Source organism: Anneissia japonica, unplaced genomic scaffold (genome assembly GCF_011630105.1).
Source record: "Anneissia japonica isolate Jap-2015-1 unplaced genomic scaffold, ASM1163010v1 scaffold1165_len1893470_cov193, whole genome shotgun sequence".
NCBI lineage: Eukaryota > Metazoa > Echinodermata > Crinoidea > Comatulida > Comatulidae > Anneissia > Anneissia japonica.
The window spans coordinates 1,407,478-1,430,921 of NW_022709613.1; the positions used below are offsets into that span (position 1 = coordinate 1,407,478).

Sequence of the window (23,444 nt, forward strand, 5' to 3'; positions counted from 1 at the left end):
TTATTTATTTGAGATGATTATGAACTGTTCCCATGTTGGTATCAAAACTTTCTTGCAGGTATGTAGATTTTAATAAAATCAGCAATGCATTTGTGAGGAAATGTCAACCAGGAGCAGAGTCAACTAAAGAAGAATCCAAATCCAACTGTTGTACCTCTGAGCCACCCTTAAAGAAATCTAAGAAGAATAGAGGGCGTAATAAACACCGCCCTCGTGATTCACGTCCAGAACCAAAGGATAACATTTGCCAGTACATTGCTACTAGCAGGGATTGTCCATTTGCTGAAAGGTGTACATACTTGCATGATGTGAAAACATATCTAACAAATAAGCCTCCTGACATCAAAGAAACATGTTACAATTTTGAGACTTTTGGGAAATGCCCATTCGGAATTTCTTGTAGGTTTAGTGGGCAGCATACTAACAAAGATGGCACAAACATAATTGATGCGGAAAAATGCAACCGGAAGTCCGAGTCTGTTACTCGCAATATTTTGAACCAAAATTTGAAAGTAAAACTGCGAAAAAAACAATATAATTTTCCAAAATCCGAGGCATATTTGAATGATCTAAAATCAAAGAAAGGTAATCAACAAAGAGGAAATCTGGTATTTTTAGCTGAGAAGAAAGGCAATGAAAATGCTCAAGAGTGTTCTTCAGACCTTAAAAATAAAATTGTTAGTTCAAAGGAGGGAGAGTCATTTTTTGCTGCGAATCAACAAAGTTTAGATGCAACCGGCAACACACATGGAATTCTTGTTGAGGATGGAGTGACACCTGTACCTATACTAAAAAAGAAAATTGACTTTAGCAACAAGTTGTACCTTGCCCCGCTTACCACTGTAGGTAATTTTATCTCTTCTTAACATTAAGTTTGTCAACCATCAATGTATTAATTATTATATCCTTCCTCCTGTATTACCAGTTTATTGGGGAACTTTTTCAAAACAGTCATCTTTTAAGTTCTCCATTTATTGAACAATTTATCAATTGCATGCATGATATGCTAAAATGTGAGAAATGATTTTCCTATTGAGTCAAGGTTGGCCTCATAACTTAGTTCTTATAGTACCTGTATGCTGATCAGATATTCTTCTAATTGAAACCTGATATAGACAATATATTTTTCTCAAATCTGTCACTATTAATAGGCCTATTATATATCACTAATGAAGATACAGTATTCTTTTATAAATCAATACATATAAAATATTTTGATCATAATTATAATATATGCTCCCTACAAGCCCCCTTCCATGTTTTGTTTTATTTTCACCAGCAGGTAATAATACAATAATTTCTTCATTTCAGGTTGGAAACTTACCATTTCGCAGAGTATGTAAGCGGTTGGGTGCGGACATTACATGTGGTGAGATGGCCATGTGTACAAATCTACTCCAAGGTCACCCATCTGAATGGGCATTACTTAAACGACATTCTTGTGAGGATGCTTTTGGTGTCCAGGTGAGATAAACAATGTTAATATTATTAATAATAATAATAATAATAATAACTAGCACTAATTTGGACTTAAGGGAAATATCTTTTGTGTTATTTTCCCCTTAAAGTCATTTTCTAAATTTTTCTCTACTTCCTCCATTGTCTAATTTCCACTTAAGGTACAGTATGTTTTAGTAACATAATAATAATAATAATAATAATAATAATAATAATTTCACTAAATCGGACTTTAGGGGAATATCTTTTGTGTTATTTTCCCTTTAACGTTATGTTATTTTCCCCTTAGCGTCATTTTTTTTAATTGTTCTTTAATTTTTTTTTTCTAATAAAAATAAGAATACTATAATAGTTTCTTTGTCTCTACTTAAGAAAAAATATTTGGCCTTTTAGCATAGTAGAGAAAGCAAATGTTAATTTACAGTAAGATGCAATTAATGCACTTGTCTTGCTGCTCTATTCCATATTGGCTATTGTTTTACAATTATAATAACAGTTGAAACATTAAAAAAAGTGTTAAATATTAACTTAAATCCTGTGTATATTTTGTTTCAGATATGTGGGTCCTTTGCAGATACCATGTCAAAATGCACTGAAATGATAAATAATGAGACTGATGTTGATTTTATTGATATTAATGTGGGATGTCCAATTGATCTTGTTTTTAAGAAGGTAGTGTTTCTCTTAAAACATTTGCTAATGTGTCAGGAATGTGCAAAAACTATATTGTTTTTAATTTATTGATTGTCAATTATCTACAAGACTATCCAGGATTATTCTATAATATTCAACAACCCTGAATCTCATCATAATTTTATCATCGTCATCATGATTACTTGACATCTTGGTAGGTCTGGGTTCGTCTGGCTCCTTCATTACTAAAATAAAAAAAAAAACTATCCTGGCCATTCCAATTTGAAGTCCTAGATACGCCAATTTAACAATATCCATCCAAGCTGAGATACAACATCTTAATAATTACGTTAGAAATTAGGATCAATGGTTTGTCAGTGGAGAAAATGGCCTCCGCTTGAACGCATAGCAACGGAGTAGTATCATGTGGTATCATGACGTAACACACTAGTACTCTAAATAATTAATGTGTAATAATAAATATATTTACTTATTTTGTTGTGACAGGGTGCAGGTTCTGCGCTAATGTGTAGGATGACAAAATTTGAAGAGATTGTCCGTGGAATGGTTAAAGTAAGTTGTAATAACCGATATGTTGGTAATGTTGCATTTACCTTTTAGAGGCCAATCACATTTAATAGTTATGTCGGCTCAGGACCACCTCAGGGTCAGTTTTTTTAAGTCTGAACAATGAATAAATTTGAAGCCGGCCTAAATTTGAACGGTGTTAAAGCGGGCTCAGGTCCAGCAATGCGAGACCTAGACTGATGACTAATCTTCATACCTGAACGTAAAGCAAACCAGGGACTCCAAGTTTCCCTTAATAGCGGTCAATTCAAGGAATAAGGAATATTTATTGTCAAATATAACATGATACAGTTGAAATTTGGATCCAGGTTCTTAAACAACTGGTTGAATTGTATGCATATAGACAGAAATTTAAAATATATTTAGTGTCATATTATAGACATTAAACTTACAATATTGTAAGTTTAATGTCTGTTAATATGACACTAAATATATTTTTATATTGATATACAACGAACAAAACAAAATGTAGTGTAATGAGTAATGTATAATTATAGATAAAACAATTTAGAAATAACTGAAAAAGTTGATTATTGCAAGAAGGATGTTGCAAACTGACATATTGAATATAATTCTAACATCTTCAAACATTTCAAGCAAAAACCCAGCACAAAGGAAAAAGCGTTGCGACCCTGAGCCAACTTTAAATACTAACTGAGAACAGAACGGTAATTTTGGGGCAGTTGCATTTAAGGTGGCCCTGGGCCAATATTACAGCAAGAATATTTGTGCTCTTAAACATATCCCCAAAAGCTTTGGTTGTTTGATTGCTTTTTTCAATTCTATCTACTGTATTTTATCACATTTTGTTTTGCAAATGTATGCATTTTTTTTCTATATTAACTTAACTGTATACTATGTTTGACAACAATTGTTGAAAACAATACCAAAGTAAAAGTTTCTGCCATTTCTATTTCATTATTACATTTGTTGATTGTAATCTGTAGAGGGTGCTTTTTCACAGGTATCTGATGTACCTATTACAGTAAAGATGAGGGCTGGCATTGATGATAAACACTTTACAGCCCATAAAATAATACCAAAAGTATTGGATTGGGGTGCTTCTCTTGTTACGGTAAGGTACCAAATAGGCAATGTATTTACAGATTTATTTGGGCAAAGTATCAAGGCACCAAATATATAAAGTTCAGTAGTAATAAAACTAAAATGATAATATTTAGGTTAATGAAATTGTGTTGGTAAAGCACAGTTTAAAAATCATGGTCAGTTGATGGAGTTTTACATTAGTATATTATACTGGTACTTTTCAACCATACCTCATTCTTTTAATATTTGTTGGTAACATGTTAACCACACGGATAAAATCAATTTTTAAGGTACAAATATAAATGTTTATAATGATTTTTGTTTTAAATGTAGCGCTTAACCAATACACATTTTGAACTTAATATTTGAATAGTAAAATATAATGAATAATATGGAATCTTAGATTGCCTATATTAACCAGAGTGATAACTACGGTAAAGGTAGGTGAATAACCCATAACTCGCAGCGCTATTGTGCTCAGGGGCGGATCCAGAGATATCCGAAAGGGGGAGGGGCGAAATTTGGGCCGATCGAGACAACACTGAAATAGGAGGTCCGGGGGAATTCCCCCGCAAAATTTCTGTGTTTTAATTCAATAACATTTGAGGCGTTCTGAGCTATCGTTTTTTCTTTTTCTTTTTTTTTACCTCTCAAAAGGGAGAGCCGGGTCCGGGCCACGCCACCCCCCCCCCCCTTAAATCCGCTCCTGGTGCTGAATTGTGTATGGGTGTGGTCTGTGACTAAATAGCTGTTGTAAAGAGGTGCTTATAGTAGCTACATGTTCACGTCATTCCACACTGACGGGCTGAAATTAACCATAGCATCGGGGTAACCCCCTACTCTTCCGACAGATGCAATAGGTTCTTTAAAGTGCACACGAGCCAGATGTGTACACTGGACCTCCATTGTAAGTCCTTATCTGAGAAGACTAGGATCTACCAACTGAACCCTGGGCAAGGATCTGTAACTAGTGCCGATGTTAAGGCTGTAGTTATCCGCAGCCTTGCCTTGGCCAATTGCTTTGCCAGTATACTACAAGTGTTTAAATTTTCCAACATTAAAATAATATTTTTATATTTAAGTTTAGTACCAGTACCACATTTTACCTTTCAACTGTAATAATCTGTCTTCACTGTCTTTATTTTGTATGTTTTTCATGTAATTCTGTGTATTTTTAATGTTTCCCATAAGTTTTACTGATAAGACAATAAGGTCACCTGTTAACTAGTAATTAAAAAATATTATTTCACCATTGTTTTACTTTCATGGTCAAAACCACTCAGAGTCATAAAATTAAAATGAGGGCAAGTTGTTTCCTAATTAAATCTTCTTTAAAAAGAATTAGAAAATCTTTTTAAGAACGACCTCAGGAGCTTTAATAAAAACGCATGTACCATTCTTATTTTAAAACATGATATTTTATTATCAGGCAGCCTTCTAACAGTCATTCAACCAATCTATTTATTACAGGTTCATGGTAGAACTCGGGAACAACGGTACACAAGGGCAGCAGATTGGGACTACCTTGAGCAATGTGCCACAACATGCGGTACCTACCCATTTCTTGGTAAAGAACGAAATAACGTTGAGTTATTCATTAAATGTGTTATTTGTATCCATTGAAATAAACATTCCCATTTCGAAGGTGCTCATTATTGCATTCAAAGTACTTCCATCAAATTTTATGAAATGCATAATTATTCCAAAATTTGATGAGTGAAAGTTATCAGAAAAGTGTCCCTACTAATAAATTAATTCAGAATATTAATAGGAATGTTTGTAGAATTAATGAATTAATAAACATTTTTTTAAGTTTTCAGGGTTTTAGTGTTTTCATCTAAATTTTTGTATATAATACATAAAAACCAGTTTTTATAATAGATTATCAGAAAATAATTGTTAATAATAATAGATACAGTAGGAGGATAGTACTTTTTAAAATTTGTTTATACCTTATAATTGTTTTCTATTTGGCGTAGGAAATGGTGATATTTTCTCATTTGAGGATATAAACAAACATAAGGATCGATCAGGTATTGCAGGCACTATGATTGCTAGAGGCGCCCTCATCAAGCCCTGGATCTTCACAGAGGCCAAAGAACAAAGGTGATTAATTAGAGCAAGATTGAAACCTAATGTAGTCTTGTACAACATCTTCTTACTGCATATTATGGAGTCATTTGGGCAATGATGGATCAAGCCCCCCTCAGACAGGTCAATTTTGTCCCTGCCTCTTCAGTCATTTCAAACTCAATTTAATGGGCATTAATAATAATAATAATATTTAATTATATAGCGCAAAATGCTGGATCTTCAAAGTGCTTAACATTAAATATTTAGAAAAAATGTGGCGTCTCACCACAAATGAGTCTCATGATTAGAAAATCAAAAAATGGCTTCAATATGATAAGCAGATCTAAAGATGTGGGCATTCAAATTTTAGGTGTATGAGAACCATGTTTTGAGAAAATTGCCCTTGGAGACAAAATAACATGTACAAATAATAGGACTAGAATTACAGAATATGCACAGAGAACACTGTTTTAGTAAGAAAAGTCACTTAAAAAGTGTACAATCATAAAATATAAGTATCAAGTTATTAAAAAACATTAAAATTAAAATATAAAAAAAATTATTCTTTGACCTATTTTGGTGAATATCTCAATACGATTTCACCAATGATGCATCTCATTTCGTGGTGAGACCTCACAAATAAGAATTTACCCCCCACTGAAAACTTAACTCATAACCCAAATAAACATGCTTGCAAACACAAAACATTTTTCCTTTTTAAATTGAAAATAAGCAGTAAAAATATATAAATAGGAAAAGGCAAATTTGTACAAAAACTCTAGGCGGTCTCCGTTCACAACCATTCTGGCGCAGTCCGGGACCTCTGCCTAGATGGCTCAAACAAAGGAACCGAACTCGATACACATTTGTCTTGTAATAGACGAACAGGTGCTCAGAAACATCCATTGAGACAGGGCCACCTAGAGATAAGTGCAAGCCTGACCAAGGGGAAAAAATAATAACATTGATTAAAGAATACCATATTCTACAGCAAAAGGTAAGTCTTAATAATGTGTTTTTTGATAATTTAAATGGGGTCAATTTGTCTAATGAATCTCTGGAATACTATTCCAGAGATGTGGTGCTGATTGAGAAAAAGCTTGGTCACCGTATGACTTTGTAGACCTGCTGTGAGTATGAAGGAAAGCTTGTGATGAAGATCCGAGATGTCGAACAGGTTTATGTCTTGTGATTAGGTCCGATATATTAATGGGGGCTGTAGTCTTCAAAACTTGAAATGCAAAGAGTAATATTTTGAAATGAATCTCTGTTTTATTAGCAACCAATGTAGGTCTTTGAGAATAGGAGTGATGTGAAAAGTTTTTGCCCTTGTTATAAGTCGAGCTGGTGTATTTTGGACACATTGAAGTTTGTTATGTTTTTATAAAATGCTGCTGTTGATATCAACTATGTCCTGAATCTTTACATACTGTAGAACTGTGGTGTGAAGAAAAACTTTCATGAGTGATAAAGATAGTAGAAAAATATTTTCTAGAACAATAAACAAGATAGCTTTTAAAGATAAACATTTCAATGTTTTAGAAGAATAAAAGCATTTAGGATGCTATTTAGGCTGCTATAGTAAGATGCAAAGTTAATTAACCCACATGACCTACTTATGAGATGACCCATTGTAGGACAATGCACCCATTAACAACTCCAAGGTTCCTTTTATTTTACAGCTAGATTCATTTGACTTGTAGACCTCTATTTTTTATGTGATGGATTTAATTTCATGATTTGATTCCTATTCATATAATTTTATGGCTAAATTTTTAATAATGGTCAGAAGTGATCATGACTACATCATAGATGACTAATAGCCGGCAATAAAATCTCAGGTCATAAAGTTAGAATTATTTTTTTTTTAATCAACGTATCAAAGTCTTTAATATAACTTTAGAGTTTTGTTTTTTGGTTTTTTTTGTTTTTATTTCTTTAGGCACACAATACACGTGCCAAGGATTGTCCAGAGCGAATATATCACTATCCTACTTGTAGGTGACAATCCCTTACACAAGTCAAACATACACACACGATGCTTTTCACAAACTAAATCTCAATATAAGATTTAGGGAGTGCAGTTGTTTTGTCATGAGAAAAAATCCTGCAACTGGCAGGAATTGAACCCAGGACCCTGGGATTGGAAGGCAAGCATCTTAACCAACAAGCTATTCAACTCCACTCCGAGTTGAGAGTAAGTTTAATAAAGAAATGTTTCCAAAACAGTGTGGAAATCCTTACACATATACTGGTTATAAGAAGTTTAAATATGAAATATACTATTTTCAGATGGTAGGAATATTTTATTTTATTTTATTTTATATTATCCTATAGCCTTGAGATCATAAAGCAAAGTTAACAGAATAAAATAATACAGAGGCAGTTTATCTACTAACTGCATTCTTGTCCACCACTTTTCAAAAATGCTTACACAGTCCATCTACTTCTTTCCCGGCTTCACTTTTGATGTACTTCCCTTTTCTTACAGATATCTGATTATGGAATTCTCCAGCCAGTACACTGTGTTAACAAAAGCATGTTTGTTTAGAGTTTTTGAAGTACTGCAGCTGTATATTTGTACACTAACAAGCTACCCACATTATTTTAATATTCATAATTCTGTCATAATCCTCTTAATATCTTTCATGCTATAATTTATCTTGACCGTTAATCTTTTTTTTCTCCCTTTTACACGCGAACTTTAAAATGAGTGTTTCAGCATTTGTTTCTCTCCTCAGGGGCAAATCCAGCGAGGGGGCCATGAGGGCCTGTGCCCTCCAGTTAGTCAAGCTGAGAAATAAAAAATATGGAGAAAAATTTGAGTGAAGAAAAAAAAAAACATTTAAGCAATACTTATATGAATTAATAAAGTGTAGTATAGGTCTTCAGATGAATCAAACTATTTAGTCTTTTAAAGATATATGCCATGCATCTTTTTGCATAACTTTATTAGCGTTAAATGAAAAGTGCGGTTAGAAATAGTTTTCTCACTATTTAACAGTTATATTAATACCGTTCTGTTTTCTGGACTCTGAATTGTCTAGACATTACTTATTCTTTTTTCACGTGTTATCTCATGTGGTTTTATTGTATACATTTATCACTTTAATTTAATCTTCCCCATCCTACAGTGCTGTTTTGTCTTTAGCCATAAATGCTTTTTGCTAGATAATATGGAGATTGAAAACAGAATTTTCTGTTTTGAAATTAAAACCCCATAATAAATAGTGTCTAATTTGATTGACTTTTATTTGATTTGAAGAAAGAAGCTTGTTGAATTATAATGTTCTTTATATTGTTTGAAAGAGGCTTGTTAATTAAAATGTTCATTTTCATTTTCATATTTGTAATTCCAAGAATATTGTTATTAATTAACTAAATATATTAGATCTTTTTATATTATAGAAATGTGATTTATTTTTGTATTTATATTATATATATGTCACAAATATATAATTAACAAAATATGACCTGTCCCAGAAATATACAGTTACACTTCTACACTTTTTTTTTAAAGAAACTTGTGGAAATATATTTACAAAAATGTGTTTTAATTTTATACTTTATATTGCCCCAGAAATATGCATGCATATTCTCTTCCTTTTTAGTTCCTATGCATGTAATGCAATAGGAACTATTGTAATCACTCTTGCTATTTCCTATGTTTTTTAGAAAAGTGCGGTTAGAAATAGTTTTCTCACTATTTAACAGATATATTAATACCGTTCTGTTTTCTGGACTCTGAATTGTCTAGACATTACTTATTCTTTTTTCACGTGTTATCTCATGTGGTTTTATTGTATACATTTATCACTTTAATTTAATCTTCCCCATCCTACAGTGCTGTTTTGTCTTTAGCCATAAATGCTTTTTGCTAGATAATATGGAGATTGAAAACAGAATTTTCTGTTTTGAAATTAAAACCCCATAATAAATAGTGTCTAATTTGATTGACTTTTATTTGATTTGAAGAAAGAAGCTTGTTGAATTATAATGTTCTTTATATTGTTTGAAAGAGGCTTGTTGAATTAAAATGTTCATTTTCATTTTCATATTTGTAATTCCAAGAATATTGTTATTAATTAAATAAATATGGTAGATCTTTTTATATTATAGAAATGTGATTTATTTTTGTATTTATATTATATATATGTCACAAAAATATAATTAACAAAATATGACCTGTCCCAGAAATATACAGTTACACTTCTACACTTTTTTTTTTAAAGAAACTTGTGGAAATATATTTACAAAAATGTGTTTTAATTTTATACTTTATATTGCCCCAGAAATATGCATGCATATTCTCTTCCTTTTTAATATTTATTTTTTCCATTATGTGTTTACCGTGTTAACTGTTATGGTACATTACATGGAAAAAGAAGAAAGAGATTGGAAATAAACAAAGCTAGATTGAATCTTCTTCATACAACCTTAGCTCTTATATTATTGCAGACACTGGGACATTTCATCAAGTGAACGTTTCAGTATCCTTCAAGATTTTACCAACTTCGGCCTGGAGCATTGGGGCTCAGATCAACAAGTAGGTTCAACAAAAATCATACTAGGAACCACATCAAAGCAGAAAAAATAAAAAATGTAACTGATAAGGTCAGAGGGAGCATTGGTTTTTTTCCAAAGGGGTCCACAAAAAAATGAGCCCTCCTGAGTAGGTAAAGTGCTTTACCCAAGGACACAAGCAAAATTGAACATTGAAAGCCCAAACTCACCCTTGTGCCCAACACTGTCATCTGCTCCAAAATCACACTTAACTGTTTCTGTTGAAATTTGACCTACAGAGTGGTTCCCAAGACATTATTTGGGGTGATTGTTTTTTTGTTTGTTTTTTTTTTTTAGGTGCTATTTTTGATTGTTTTCTATAATTGCTGGGCCACATGCCTGGAACATAATGGGTGGTAAGCAAGTACTTTCTGTAATTCCTTTATAACAAAATTTCCATATTTATACTCTAGGGTGTTGATAAAACAAGACGATTTATGCTTGAGTGGCTGTCGTTTCTTTACCGTTACATTCCTGTTGGTATACTTGAACGTGTTCCTCAGCGTATCAATGAGCGACCACCACAATATTTTGGTCGGGATCATCTTGAAACCCTGATGGCTAGTCCAGATTGCAAAGACTGGATCAAGATAAGGTCAATATTATTTATATTTATTTCAATTTGAAAATGTGATTCTTAGATTTTCAACTATAAAGTATTACAGATTCCTCTTAAATGTTTATAGCATCTAAGATTTCTTTTAATGGGATATTTCACAATAATTCTGATTTGGTGGTTTTGTTTAGCATGCATTTATGCATTTTATGCCTGTTAATATTGTAATGGACTGTGGGCTGTGTGGATAATAATAATATTATTGTGAATCAGGGTTAGTTACAGATCAGAGTTGATGATATTTTTTCTCTGAAGCAAATTATGTAATTTTACCTTCTCAAATTCAAGCAGTTAGGTCTAAATTTGTTCTAAGGAGTGCCCCGATGGGGCTCTTATGGTCCCACCTGAACCCCGCTAACACTGCCACTGACCCAGACCAATTGAAACCTGTCTATCCTTTTTGTTTTCAGTGAGATGCTGCTTGGACCAGTACCAGACAGTTTTCAATTTTTACCGAAGCATAAAGCCAATTCCTACAGTATTGTATGATCAGGTCACCAATTTGCAGTGTTTGCACTATTGGGAATATATTATGGTAGAAAATACACCCAAATATGATGTACAATAAGATTGTTCATAAGGAATGATCTGCACTCATTTAAGAAACAACACTTTCATTTGTTTTAGTTGTGAAACCAATTTGATAGATTTTGTAATAATACCGTATAAGTTCCATTAAGTAAATTCTGAGTACAGATTGTACATTAGTTTTCCATACCAAATAAAATATCTTCATTGGTGGCTGCGATAGTAATAATATTGATAATACTATAAATATAGGACAATTTCTTTGTACATTACATTTTCCCCCCCTTTTTTTTAAAGCAAGAAATGAATTATTAGATTAAAGTGGATAAAATTATTTGATGAATGATAAAACTGAAAATAACAAATATGATAATGTAGCACTACAGTTGTGTGGTTAAGATGCATGCGTTCAATCTCAAGGCCATGTTTTAACCCTGTCAAACATGTCAGGATTTGTTTTCACAACCAGTAATAATGTATGTTTGCCATGCTTCATAATATTGTCTTTGGTAGAGCGACAGTTTCTTTGGCTGCATTATAATAGTCATTAAAAGTATATAAAAATAAATGTGATGTTTAACATAACTAGATCAGTTCAAGGCTTGCAGTCGTGGCTGATATTTTTTTTCTTTTGTATTAATGGTCTTTAATCAAATAAAATTGATGATGATGATTATGATGATGTATTTGTATTTATATAGTGTGTGTCATAATAACTACCTCCAGTCCTGTTACGCAAACTAAAACAGAAAAGAGGTGGGGAAGCACTTGGTAAACTCCCTCTTTGTCCACTTCTGGGCCTCCCACCGAGTTCTGCTGTCTGTTGATTTACAGTTCCATCTTGTTTATATTCACATTGGTGAGAGGAGTAAGTACAGTTGAAGTATGGTACTGTATTAGCAAAAAGATACATTCATCTATTCATAGTTGTTGTTTTTCAAATTCGCCATCTGCAATTTGTGGTAATGACATCAATTAAATATAATATTAGAACGAAAATGCATAAAAACATACTGTTGACATCTGGACCTAACTGATGTTAATAATACAGTATTCAAAATGCAGCGTTTTGAATATTATTAACTGATGTTAATAATATTCAAAACGCTGCATTCGGTTTAGATCTATCCATTGTAATGGCTGTGTGTTTCAATTGTCCATAATGTAAAGCACTGTTAAAGTATAATGATCTGATTAATTAGCCTAGATAAGGTGATAAACTAATGGTTTTTTTTATAGGGCCTAATGCTAAAATACACCCGAGAGTCCTTACACACCGTTTCATGCGTGCAGTAAAGAGTTTCCCACAACGTAATAATAGTAACAGTTAATTTGGCAGAAACGTAAGTATAGTATCTAAGTGCTACAACTTGATAATGTCTCTTTCCCACCAATGAAAATAACACACTTAATAATAGTTGGCATTTTCTAGTGGAGTATTAGCCTTTCTTATTGGTCACAGACCAATGTTTCTCTAAGGTATGGCGCCATTTTTAAAAGGAACAAATGATCATTAAGATAATTGACACTAAAATAGAAATAATGATAATATCCTACAACATTCATATAAATATGCATCAGGAATATTGTTGGAATAGGAGCGCTCACTGACACCAGTCTCCAATGCCCCCGTTTTAGTCTACTACTGGACCGGTAACTAAGCGAATCCCATTCAACCCCTGGGCGTTTGCGCAGGTACAACACCTTATGATATTTTGTCCTACATAAGCCATATAATACATAATGTCTCTAAATCCCACTTTTCATCAATATTACCAAGAAGTCATGGTTCATTAGATTGAACATAGGGCCTATGCTAGATGAAACTGAACAACCAATTCAGCAGTTAAAACTATGTTTATTTCAGACTTCGTGATTTGAAACTAGTTAAAGGAACCGATGGCAGACGCAAGGGGCCCACCTTCCCCCAGTGGAGATAAAAAGAAAATCATATTAAAATTTTAAGTCTGGAGAGTGTCATTTTCGGCGATCTAGAGGTGCCATAATCATAAATGTTCTTACCTCAGCCCCAACCATTGTGGGGCTGAAGCGGTATAAACCCTCCATCTGTAAAAGTCCCTCCCTGGGCTCCTATTTCAAATTCCTGAATCCGACACTGGGAACAAACAAAATGATTGAGGCAAATATTATTTTTTTCTCGACCATGATTTTGGGAAATCGAAAAGAGGCTGAGACGTTTATTTTCTTTTCTTTCTACAGAAGTTCACTACTACATAGTGATAGTTCCAAGGCAACCTAATCAAATGTAAACAAGTAACAAATTAGCATATTTATTCCAATAAAACGTACTACATACCATATGTTAAGTAATTATTATTATTATAGCTGTAAACCATATGAAATTATTTCACGATTTTTTTTTTTGAGTATTTTTCGTTATAGGATTTTATATTAGGCCTATTAGTAAATAAGATTTTCTGATTTATAATCTGCTGTTTTCTCTTGTCAAGCGCCTTAAGGTGTTTTTTGAAATGGATTTAGCCACTATAGAAAAATAAATTGAATATTGTCATCATCGTCATCATCATTATTGTTATCACTATTATCATCATCATCAACGTTATTAATACTAATAATAATTTATGATCATGTATTCAAGTAGATGCGCAACTCAATTTGGTTTTAATGCTAAATTAGCAAATATTATTCATTCTGGTGACGGGTGATCATCGTTATACTGCTATTCCAATGCCTAGTACAATCGACATTACTAACCTACAGTTATTTATTCGAATGATCAATAATGCGTAATGACTTCAGCGTAAATGTATTGAACCCATGGTTCTATTCAAGCCAATATGCAACGTTACAGTTGATGATTCTTTCGTTTAAACCTTGTTTGAGAGTCGATTAGCCTATCAACCGCGTCATCACATTTAAAGATGCTTTCCACGAGTTCTGAACCAGAGCACCATAACATTACAAAATCAATGCGTAGCCGACGATAGCCACGCAGAAGGAGAATAAATTACTGTATTTTAAAATGAGCCAAAAATTTTATTTGATTTTTATTGTTATTAATATATTTTTAACAACATTCAACAGAAAAACTACAGGGTACCTTAAACTCACAACATACACTCACAAATGAATTGAACATTCCAAATTTACATTTTTATAAAGCACAAAATAGGCATGAAGAAAAGACGTAATATTATACTCACAAATTATTAAACCAGTCAATATTTACATTCGTATAAAACACAAGTAGGCGCACCTACAGTAAAACTTCTAATAGGCCTAATAACTCTGCGTTACTATTCTTTGTTTTTTTTGTTTTTTTTAGTGTGGGTTACTAGGGTGTGGGTTAATGTTAGAGTATGGGACTATTAGAGATGTGGGTTACTATTACAAGCTTAATGTAGGCACTTGAAAATAGTTAAACCCCCATCCACCCCAGTTTCTCTCATCAGCAATTCATAGAAATAAATAACTACAGTACGAGTAAAAAAAAACTGTTGATTTATTGTTATAAAAAAGAGTCCGTGTGGGTTACTAGGGTGTGGGTTAATGTTAGAGTTTGGGACTATTAGAGTTGTGGGTTACTATTACAAGCTTAATGTAGGTACTTGAAAATAGTTAAACCCCCATCCACCCCCAGTTTCTCTCATCAGCAATTCATAGAAATAAATAACTACAGTACGAGTAAAAAAAAACTTTGTTGATTTATTGTTATAAAAAAGAGTCCGTGTGGGTTACTAGGGTGTGGGTTTATGTTAGAGTTTGGGACTATTAGAGTTGTGGGTTACTATTACAAGCTTAATGTAGGCACTTGAAAATAGTTAAACCCCCATCCACCCCCAGTTTCTCTCATCAGCAATTCATAGAAATAAATAACTACAGTACGAGTAAAAAAAAAACTTTGTTGATTTATTGTTATAAAAAAGAGTCCGGGAACATGTATTCGCGAGTTTTAGCAAATGTTACCGAAGAACAATCGAATAAATATTGGTCGATGAGCTCTGAAATATCCAAATCAGGTAATAAAAAAATAGGTACGATTTTTATCGCAAATGTTTTTTTTTTTTTTTTTGCAATATGACGCAAATGTTTTTTTTTTTTTTTTTTGCAATATGACGCATTATTATTTTTGATAATTTTCATGAAATGCACTCATGAGATAATACGTGTTTAATCAACAAATTGCTTTCAAAGCAGTCTTTTAACATCTGATTGTGAAATAAACACCGTGAGCGTACTCTTTCCTTGAGACGGATTGTACGCTATATAATACAAAATTGTTCAAATTATTCACCTTTAATTTGTATACGACAGCATTAGTTACATACAACCAATGAAACTCATTGAAGCACTAGTAAAGCGTCAAATTCCCAAAAGATTAGCAACTTTATTACCTAGTCGAACATTTTGATGACATGGGTTCAAAAACAGTTGAAAAACGTCGGAGTCCCATTATAAGTAGGACTGCATTCTGGGTTTAAGTTGACAACATTTTAAAGATGTCGTAATGGACTTTGCAATTCATCCAGTTGACTTTATGATGGTTTGTACTATATTTACCTAAAGTGTTTGCTAAATTAAGTTTGCGTTCGCATTAATTTACAATGCTACTTAAGATGTAATCATCCAGGGCTTTCCGTCATCATTGATGGCTGTGATAAATCACGTGGCACATGTGTAATTAGGTCTATACCAGGGACGGATCTGAGTTCAAATTTAGAGGGGAAGGAATCAGATGTTTCCAAAAAACCCTAAAATAAAGGGGGTCCGAGGGTCCTTCCCCAGGTAAATTTTGATTTCTAGATGGCGGGAAATGAGCTTTACCGACTTCTGAGGTGTCTTTTAATGAATTTAAAGTTCTTCAAAATTCAAGGTTTCCCACTCTTGAAAATGGTCAGGTAAACTTTATCATTCTTATTGTAATTAGGCCTATGTGTGTACACATAAAAAAAAAAGAGTAGACTTCTGAGGTGTCTTATTCCTTAGCGCTTAGAGACTTTTTGTATTTTGCGCTCTATAAATTAATAACCATTAACCATTAATGACTTTTAAGTTCTTCAAAATTCAAGGTTTCCCCTTCTTGAAATGATTCCAAGAATCGATGAACCCCAAAGAGAAATGGGAGTCCGAGTTCTCCATGGAATATTTTGATTTCCAGATGGCGGGAAATGAGCTTCCCCCATTTCTGATGTGTCTTTTAATGACTTTTATAAGTTCTTCAAAGTTCAAGGTTTTCCCCTCTTGAAAGCAGTCAGCAGGTAAATTTTTCTTATTTTTATTACAGTAAATAGGCCTATTATGTGTGTACCGGTATAAATACATACCGAAAAAAAATGTGTAATTGCATAGGCCTACGTATTATTTTTTCCATGAATCGATGAAATCCAAACAGAAAGGGGGGACCTCCCCTGGAAAATTTTGATTCCTAGATGGCGGGAAATGAGCTTTCCCGACTTCTAATTTTCCCATTGTAACAAAAACAATTTCAGCTCACGGGTCCTGCAAAGGTAGGTCTAGAATTTTTATTTATTTTTTTTTTGCCCAATGGGGGTCAGGAAGCCGACCCCCCCCCCCCAAACTCTCAGATCTGCCAATGTATATACGCACTTGCTAAAATATCAAACCAAACCAAGGATTAAGCAACTTTAATATCGGTTAACTTAACTTGATATTTAATACCAAGGAGTTGCCATTAGGGAGATTTAACGAGTTTCCTTTAAGATGTGCAGGTATATTTCAAGCCTAATTGATACAAAGGGTATTCTAAATATAGTATCTACCACTTTCTCATATTTCCTTAAATAAATTTTTATTTTTGACTTCCACGTATTCAATTACGTGTTAAAATAATGATGACGTCTTTAATTGTGTGTATAATCTCACATTACGGTACGTATTGTACGGTATTTAAAAAGACCACTTAAATGACGTATAAATACAGCTGGATTATAATAAATAAAGTATATACATTTTAAATTATAGGCTATATAATCCTTGTATTTTTATGTTATTATTAATGAAATTCACATTAGAAAAAAACGTGCTTTTAAATTCAACCCGGTCTTTGTTGGTCAGATTCTTCGTCACACATTTTATTAGGCCTACAATAGGCCTATAATTACACATCGGGTTTGTTGTATAGGCCCGTACAAAGATTGTTTGTACTGTGTCTAACTTAGTTCATCATCTTATGTGACCAAATTATTGTAGGTTGTCCATATTTTACTACAGACGTTATATAAACATTTATTTGTTTAGTTGGTTCCAAAATTGTGACATCACTGCTCTCATCACCCCGGTAACTATATAAAATACATTATCAGTATACAGGCCTGTAATTGTTAATGAAAAAAGTTGTTATTTATACTATCACCTATTTCCTATAATCACCTATTTCTTTGTAATCGAATTCGATTGGTCCAATCATCTGAGCTTGTGGGAAGTGATATGTAAGCCAATACGAACGGTGGACTAATAAATAGCGTACAACTAATTATTGGTCAGTGAGTATCTACCAATCGATAGGAATGGATAACTTGAGTACCACGAGTCAAAATTTCGTATCTACTGAAAATACAACTACGGGTAATGCAGGCTTACCCACAGAAAGTTGGATAGCTTTCGTTGGCTTATGGCTTGCTGCTCTAGTTACCATTATTGGCAATTCGATGGTTATTGCTTCGTTCATTATGTACCGAGACATCAGAAACAAAGTGTCGCATCTATTTCTGCTAAATCTAGCAATCAGTGACCTGGTAATCGGGCTGGTCAGCCTGCCTTTGGACAATATGTGGCGATGGAATGACAATATTTGGCCGTATGGTAGACTTGCATGTGTTATATGGACTACCATTGACTACTCTGCTACATCACAGTCGGCGTATAGTATTGTATTAATATCAGCCGATCGGTATTTTCTCAGCAACAAGGGACTTGGATACACATCGTTTCAGACTAAGTCACGGGCTCTTTGCCAGGTATGTTTGTCCTGGTTCATTTCCGTTGGATTCCATTTAGCTGCAGTAATTTGGTTCGAAATAATGCAGATGAATAGGGTTGATTATGACGAAGAGTGTGAAATGAATGCTTTACAATTCTTGCCGTATACAATCCTCGCCATGTTTGTCGAATTTCTTATTCCGCTTGGCATTGTAATTTTACTGTATGTATATATTTATTTAAACATTCGGACTCGTTCCAAAGAGCTTGTGACTAAAGTCAAGAGAAAACATGTAGATAAAGACGTCTCCAAAGACTCTGGTGTTTCCGGAGTTGATCCGTTACCAGGTACGCTTGTGGATACGAAGGTATGTCCACTTCCAACCAACCAAGAAAATACATTACCGACAAAAAAAGAAAGAGGTCGTCGATCAGAAACGAAAAGCAAACACTTGCAAGCTGCTAAAATGCTTTCCATCTTAGTGGGGATTTTCATCATCTGTTGGCTACCTTATAACATCATTTTAATGATTGATGTTATCACTGCTGAACATGAGCTCATTTCGTGGCAGGTTTGGGATATGGCTAATTATCTTCTTTGGCTTAATTCGGCTGTTAATCCCATTTTGTATGCTTATACGAATGTTTACTTTCGCCGGAGCTTCTATAATATTCTTAGATGGTGTCTATCACCTTGTTGCACATTGAAAAGAGGACGTTTTTAGTTGAATCCTTATTTGTAGCTTACTATAAGACATATTCCCACAATTCGTCTGTATTAACCATCATTTCTAATGGTCATTTTAGAATTCTCTGAAACAAAATGTTTGTCTTAGAGGTCTATCAAAATCAATAGCCAGTAGCACACCGGGAATAGCCTGAGATACACTGGGGAAGGGCCCGTCGCTTAGTGAACAAGTGAATTAAGGATACGTTTGTGCTTTTAACAAAAATTAAACTTCATTGGTTTCACTCCTGTAAGTTTTTTTATGTTCGGCAGTATAGTTGTTATTTAGGGCCAACATGTATAATAAGCCGTTCATTACTCTTCAATATCGGTCAGATTTTATGTATCTGAACTATCTCTGATATCAGACATAGCAATAACAATTTACAGTCTTGAAGTAATTTATATCAAATTTGAGATCACCAGATGTTTATTATTCAGCTAGATAGTTTAAAAAGAAATAAGATGTTGGAGAATGTCTTCGATAATTCATATTTCCCAAAAGAAAGTAGTCGCAAAATTTGCTTTAATCAGCAAAATGACGATGAAACCAATGTAGGCCTTAGTTGGCCTTTATTTACGAAGCATGGTTATAGGCGGATAAGACGTAAAAATAATGCCAGAATATTCTAATTCCTTACTTGAACTACATGCATATAATAAAACATTGAGAAACTGATGATCTTTTGAAAATTTGAAATATATTGCCAACACTGTGTAACTTTAAACCGAAAGGTCCACTGATTAATCTCAGATAAGATAGTATAATACATACTCCAAGTATCGAAATGCACGCCATCGTGTCGGGATTCAATATATTGACATTAATTATGTCATCACCAGGAAATTATGATAACATAACTAATGTCGAAATATTGAATCCCGACAAGATGGCGTACATTTCGATACTTGGAGTATGTATTGTACTATCTTAACTGTGTAACTTTAGTCTTGAAATTAAGAAAAAGCTATAATTTACACTTACTTTTGAAGGTTGACTGGAATGTATAAAATAATATTTTATGAAAACGTATTTTTGTAAATTGTATATAGTAATAATTATATATATATACATTAAAATATACATATACCGGTACACATACACACACATATATATATATATGTGTGTGTGTGTGTATGTATATGCTTGGAAGAATAAGATTATAACATAAAAGTAGAGTAAAATAACACTATGAGTACAGCGATTTGGATATACAGTACCGTAATTGATTATCGTTCAATATTACCGTTTGTGGCTCTTATTGATACAATAAAGTTTCATAATTAGTTCTGGCTATCAAATACACATTATTTTTTATTTAATCCTCGTTCAATTTTTTTTTTATCGAATACCGTACTTATATGCATGGACTACTAGGATACTAAGACAATTATAATTTGTATAACCTTGTATATATTGCATTTTATAACTGTAATTGTGAGGATTTTTCTATCAGGGACAGATGCAGTAGGGGCACGTGGCCCCCTCGTTTTCCACTAAATTTTAAAATTTCAAGGTATATATTGAAATTAGCGCTCTCACTCATTTATTCTGAATGTTGTGCACCCCCTTCCGACCCGTTTGAAAAATTCTGGATCCGCCCCTGTCTATCTAAGTAGGCCTAGTAATTAGAATTAAAGCTTTAGTAATCGTGCTTGGATAGTCTTCAAACTCGGTGCAAGCGAAGATCATATAAGAAAGATGTGCCCATTAAATACGACGTCATTCTAGCATATTTTTAATATTAATAAATTGGTATTAATAAACTTTTATGTTAATGGAATTTGCTATTGTTTTTGATGTTTTTTTGTCTATTACAAAACTGTATTCGTTACTGTCTATAATGACCAGCAAATTAGGCCTACTATAAGCCTACAATAATTCCCATCAAACAAAGCAACGAGATACAGTATCTCAAATTTATAGTCAGATAAAAAAAACTTACAAACTGCATTCTAAACTATGTACTGAGCAGCAAAATCTAGTACAGTAATTCCATCGAAAATATTTAAGTTGACAGCCTGCACTAAACATGTAGAGCTTATTGCTCTCTAGTTCACCACACATGTTCACATATGTGTTCATGACACTAAAAACGTTGAGCGGGCAGTTAATAATCTGGAATCAGGATTTGAAATTGCCTCGACCTGCTTACGTTAAACTCCAGTTAACGTAAAAGAATGGTTTTTTTAAATAATTAGTTTGCTATTTTACTATGAGCCATAATGTGAACAAATGTCCGACAGCCACTCAAAATCCACCATGCACTTAACAGAAGAATGCTTAAAAACAGTTTTATCAAAATATATATATTTTTTTATCTATTGTGCTCGAATCCTTGCGATGGATGTCAATTTTGAGTAGAACTTTTAAATATTTGGAGATTTTTCCCCTGAACAAATTTAGTTGTTATAAAGGAATTATTAAGAAATTGAGTTAAACCATTAAAGTAGTTACAAAAATATGAAAACATACCATTGAGGCATGTGTAAAGCTTAATTGTATTGATCTGCTGTAGGTCTACAAGTTTCATCATGGAGACTTGCTTACACAATGTATCGGATTAAGGAATGATGTGTATGCCTTGTTCATTACCATGATATTTTATTTGGTTAGATACCATGGCAGGAGAAAATGGATAATGAGGAATGTGAACTCAATTATCTACAACTAATACATACAATTTTCCAAAATTTTGTGACAGTAGGCCTAAATGTTCAAATATTTTTGTGCCGTAGGTGGCTCACTTATACTTTTTTCCGTTGCGATGGTTTGAGTTCAACCACCATCTTCACAATTTCGAGCAAATGCATATTAAAATATTTATATTTACTCTAGAAAGATATTTCAGAGAATAGAATTTGAGTAGGAATATGATATGCCTACCATACAAAATTATTTGGCTTCTAAAGCAAATCAGGGGCGGAGTTAGGGGGGGGGCCGGCCAAGCCCCGGCCACCCCTTTTGGGAGGTAAAAAAAGAAAAAAAGAAGAAAAAAGAGAGAAAAGGAAAAAAATGATAGCCCAGAATGCCTCAAATGTTATGTTCGGGCGTCTAGAACACAAAAATTTCGCGGGGCCATGCCCCGGACCCCCTACGACAGTGTTGTCTCAATCAGCCCAACTTTCGGCCCCCCTTTCGGCCCCCCTTTTGGACATTTCTGGATCCGCCCCTGCAAATAGTACAGTAGATATTTAATGGAACTTTCGCTTCTTTCCCCTGATTTTACACGAATCCTCCTCTTTTATTTTTACCAAATTATTATGTATAGAAAAAAATATATAAATGATGAAACACACGTTCACATACTGGTTATCGTATTAATTTATTCAAATATAAACTATTTTCTCTGTCCTTAATCAAAAGGCCAAAAAAATATATTGTTTGTTTGCCCTTCTGTTTTTTAAAATGATAAAAAAGGGCTGGTGGAAAAGTTTTCTTTTTTTCCAAGATTACTCATCAGAAAGAATAAAAAATAACCTACAGTTGACATCTTCCAATGATAAATGTAGGCCTAGAATGGCAATATCTTACATCAGACAACAACTTTTAAAAACTTTGTAGGGCATCTGGCAAAAAATAAAGATCAATTCACTCACATTTGTTTTTAATTTGTAAAGAAAAAAGTTAAAGCTTTTTATTTTGCCGCCCCTATTTTTTCAGTGAGTTAGGGGTGGGTGAGGAGGGCAGACAAACATTTTCTAGGCCTAAAATAAGCTACAGTTTGTATTTTAAATATCTTGATGGGGATTAATATAATATAATGATAACATAGCATGCTGCACGTGATATAAGCAGAACAATAAAATAATATTGTATATAGAAAAATATTGAGTGATTGGACAGGCTAGTTAAAGCTTACGTCCCGAATATTATAAAGCTGTATGTATATAGCCGAACATTTCAATTTAGCTGGCCATTCAATTTCAAATTTCAGAGTGATTGCAATTGACCATAATGCCAGTTGGAGCGACAAAAATCGCAAGGATAAAGAGAATCACTGGGAACTTTTACTTAAAACAACCACACCATTTGGACTCAATATTAGGAACGTTCTCCCAATACACTAAATTAAACCAATGGCATTTCAATTTATTCTGGATAAATCATTTGGCTTATTTATTGAGGCTTGCCTCTAAAGTTTAGTTTTGGCCTTCCTGTTTACCTGTTTAGGCTGTTTATTCTAATCTCACCCAGCCTATTGTTTCCAATTATGCTTGCATGAAATTCTCACTTTATACCATCTAGCCTTTTCTACCCTCACTCACTCGCCACTGAGGAAGAACTAG

At 33.3% G+C, this 23,444-nt stretch overlaps 2 protein-coding genes across 2 annotated transcripts in view; both read left to right on the top strand.

Moving 5' to 3' along the window:
• Positions 1–12,182, top strand: part of LOC117106858 (tRNA-dihydrouridine(47) synthase [NAD(P)(+)]-like) — a gene marked incomplete in the record, with an annotated part of 15,750 nt that extends 3,568 nt beyond the window's left edge. Inside the window, 10 exon segments of the mRNA XM_033248344.1 lie at positions 59–842; positions 1,312–1,464; positions 2,014–2,130; positions 2,599–2,664; positions 3,644–3,754; positions 5,197–5,293; positions 5,706–5,832; positions 10,258–10,345; positions 10,776–10,957; positions 11,389–12,182. Of these exon segments, the coding sequence (XP_033104235.1) occupies positions 59–842; positions 1,312–1,464; positions 2,014–2,130; positions 2,599–2,664; positions 3,644–3,754; positions 5,197–5,293; positions 5,706–5,832; positions 10,258–10,345; positions 10,776–10,957; positions 11,389–11,467 (1,804 nt within the window).
• A 5,796-nt stretch (positions 12,183–17,978) lies between these two features.
• Positions 17,979–20,274, top strand: LOC117106859 (muscarinic acetylcholine receptor M3-like). Its single transcript, XM_033248346.1, has one exon. It carries the CDS (start codon positions 18,016–18,018, stop codon positions 19,150–19,152), a length of 1,137 nt encoding a protein of 378 aa, XP_033104237.1. The 5' UTR covers positions 17,979–18,015; the 3' UTR covers positions 19,153–20,274.
• Positions 20,275–23,444: the final 3,170 nt, after the last annotated feature.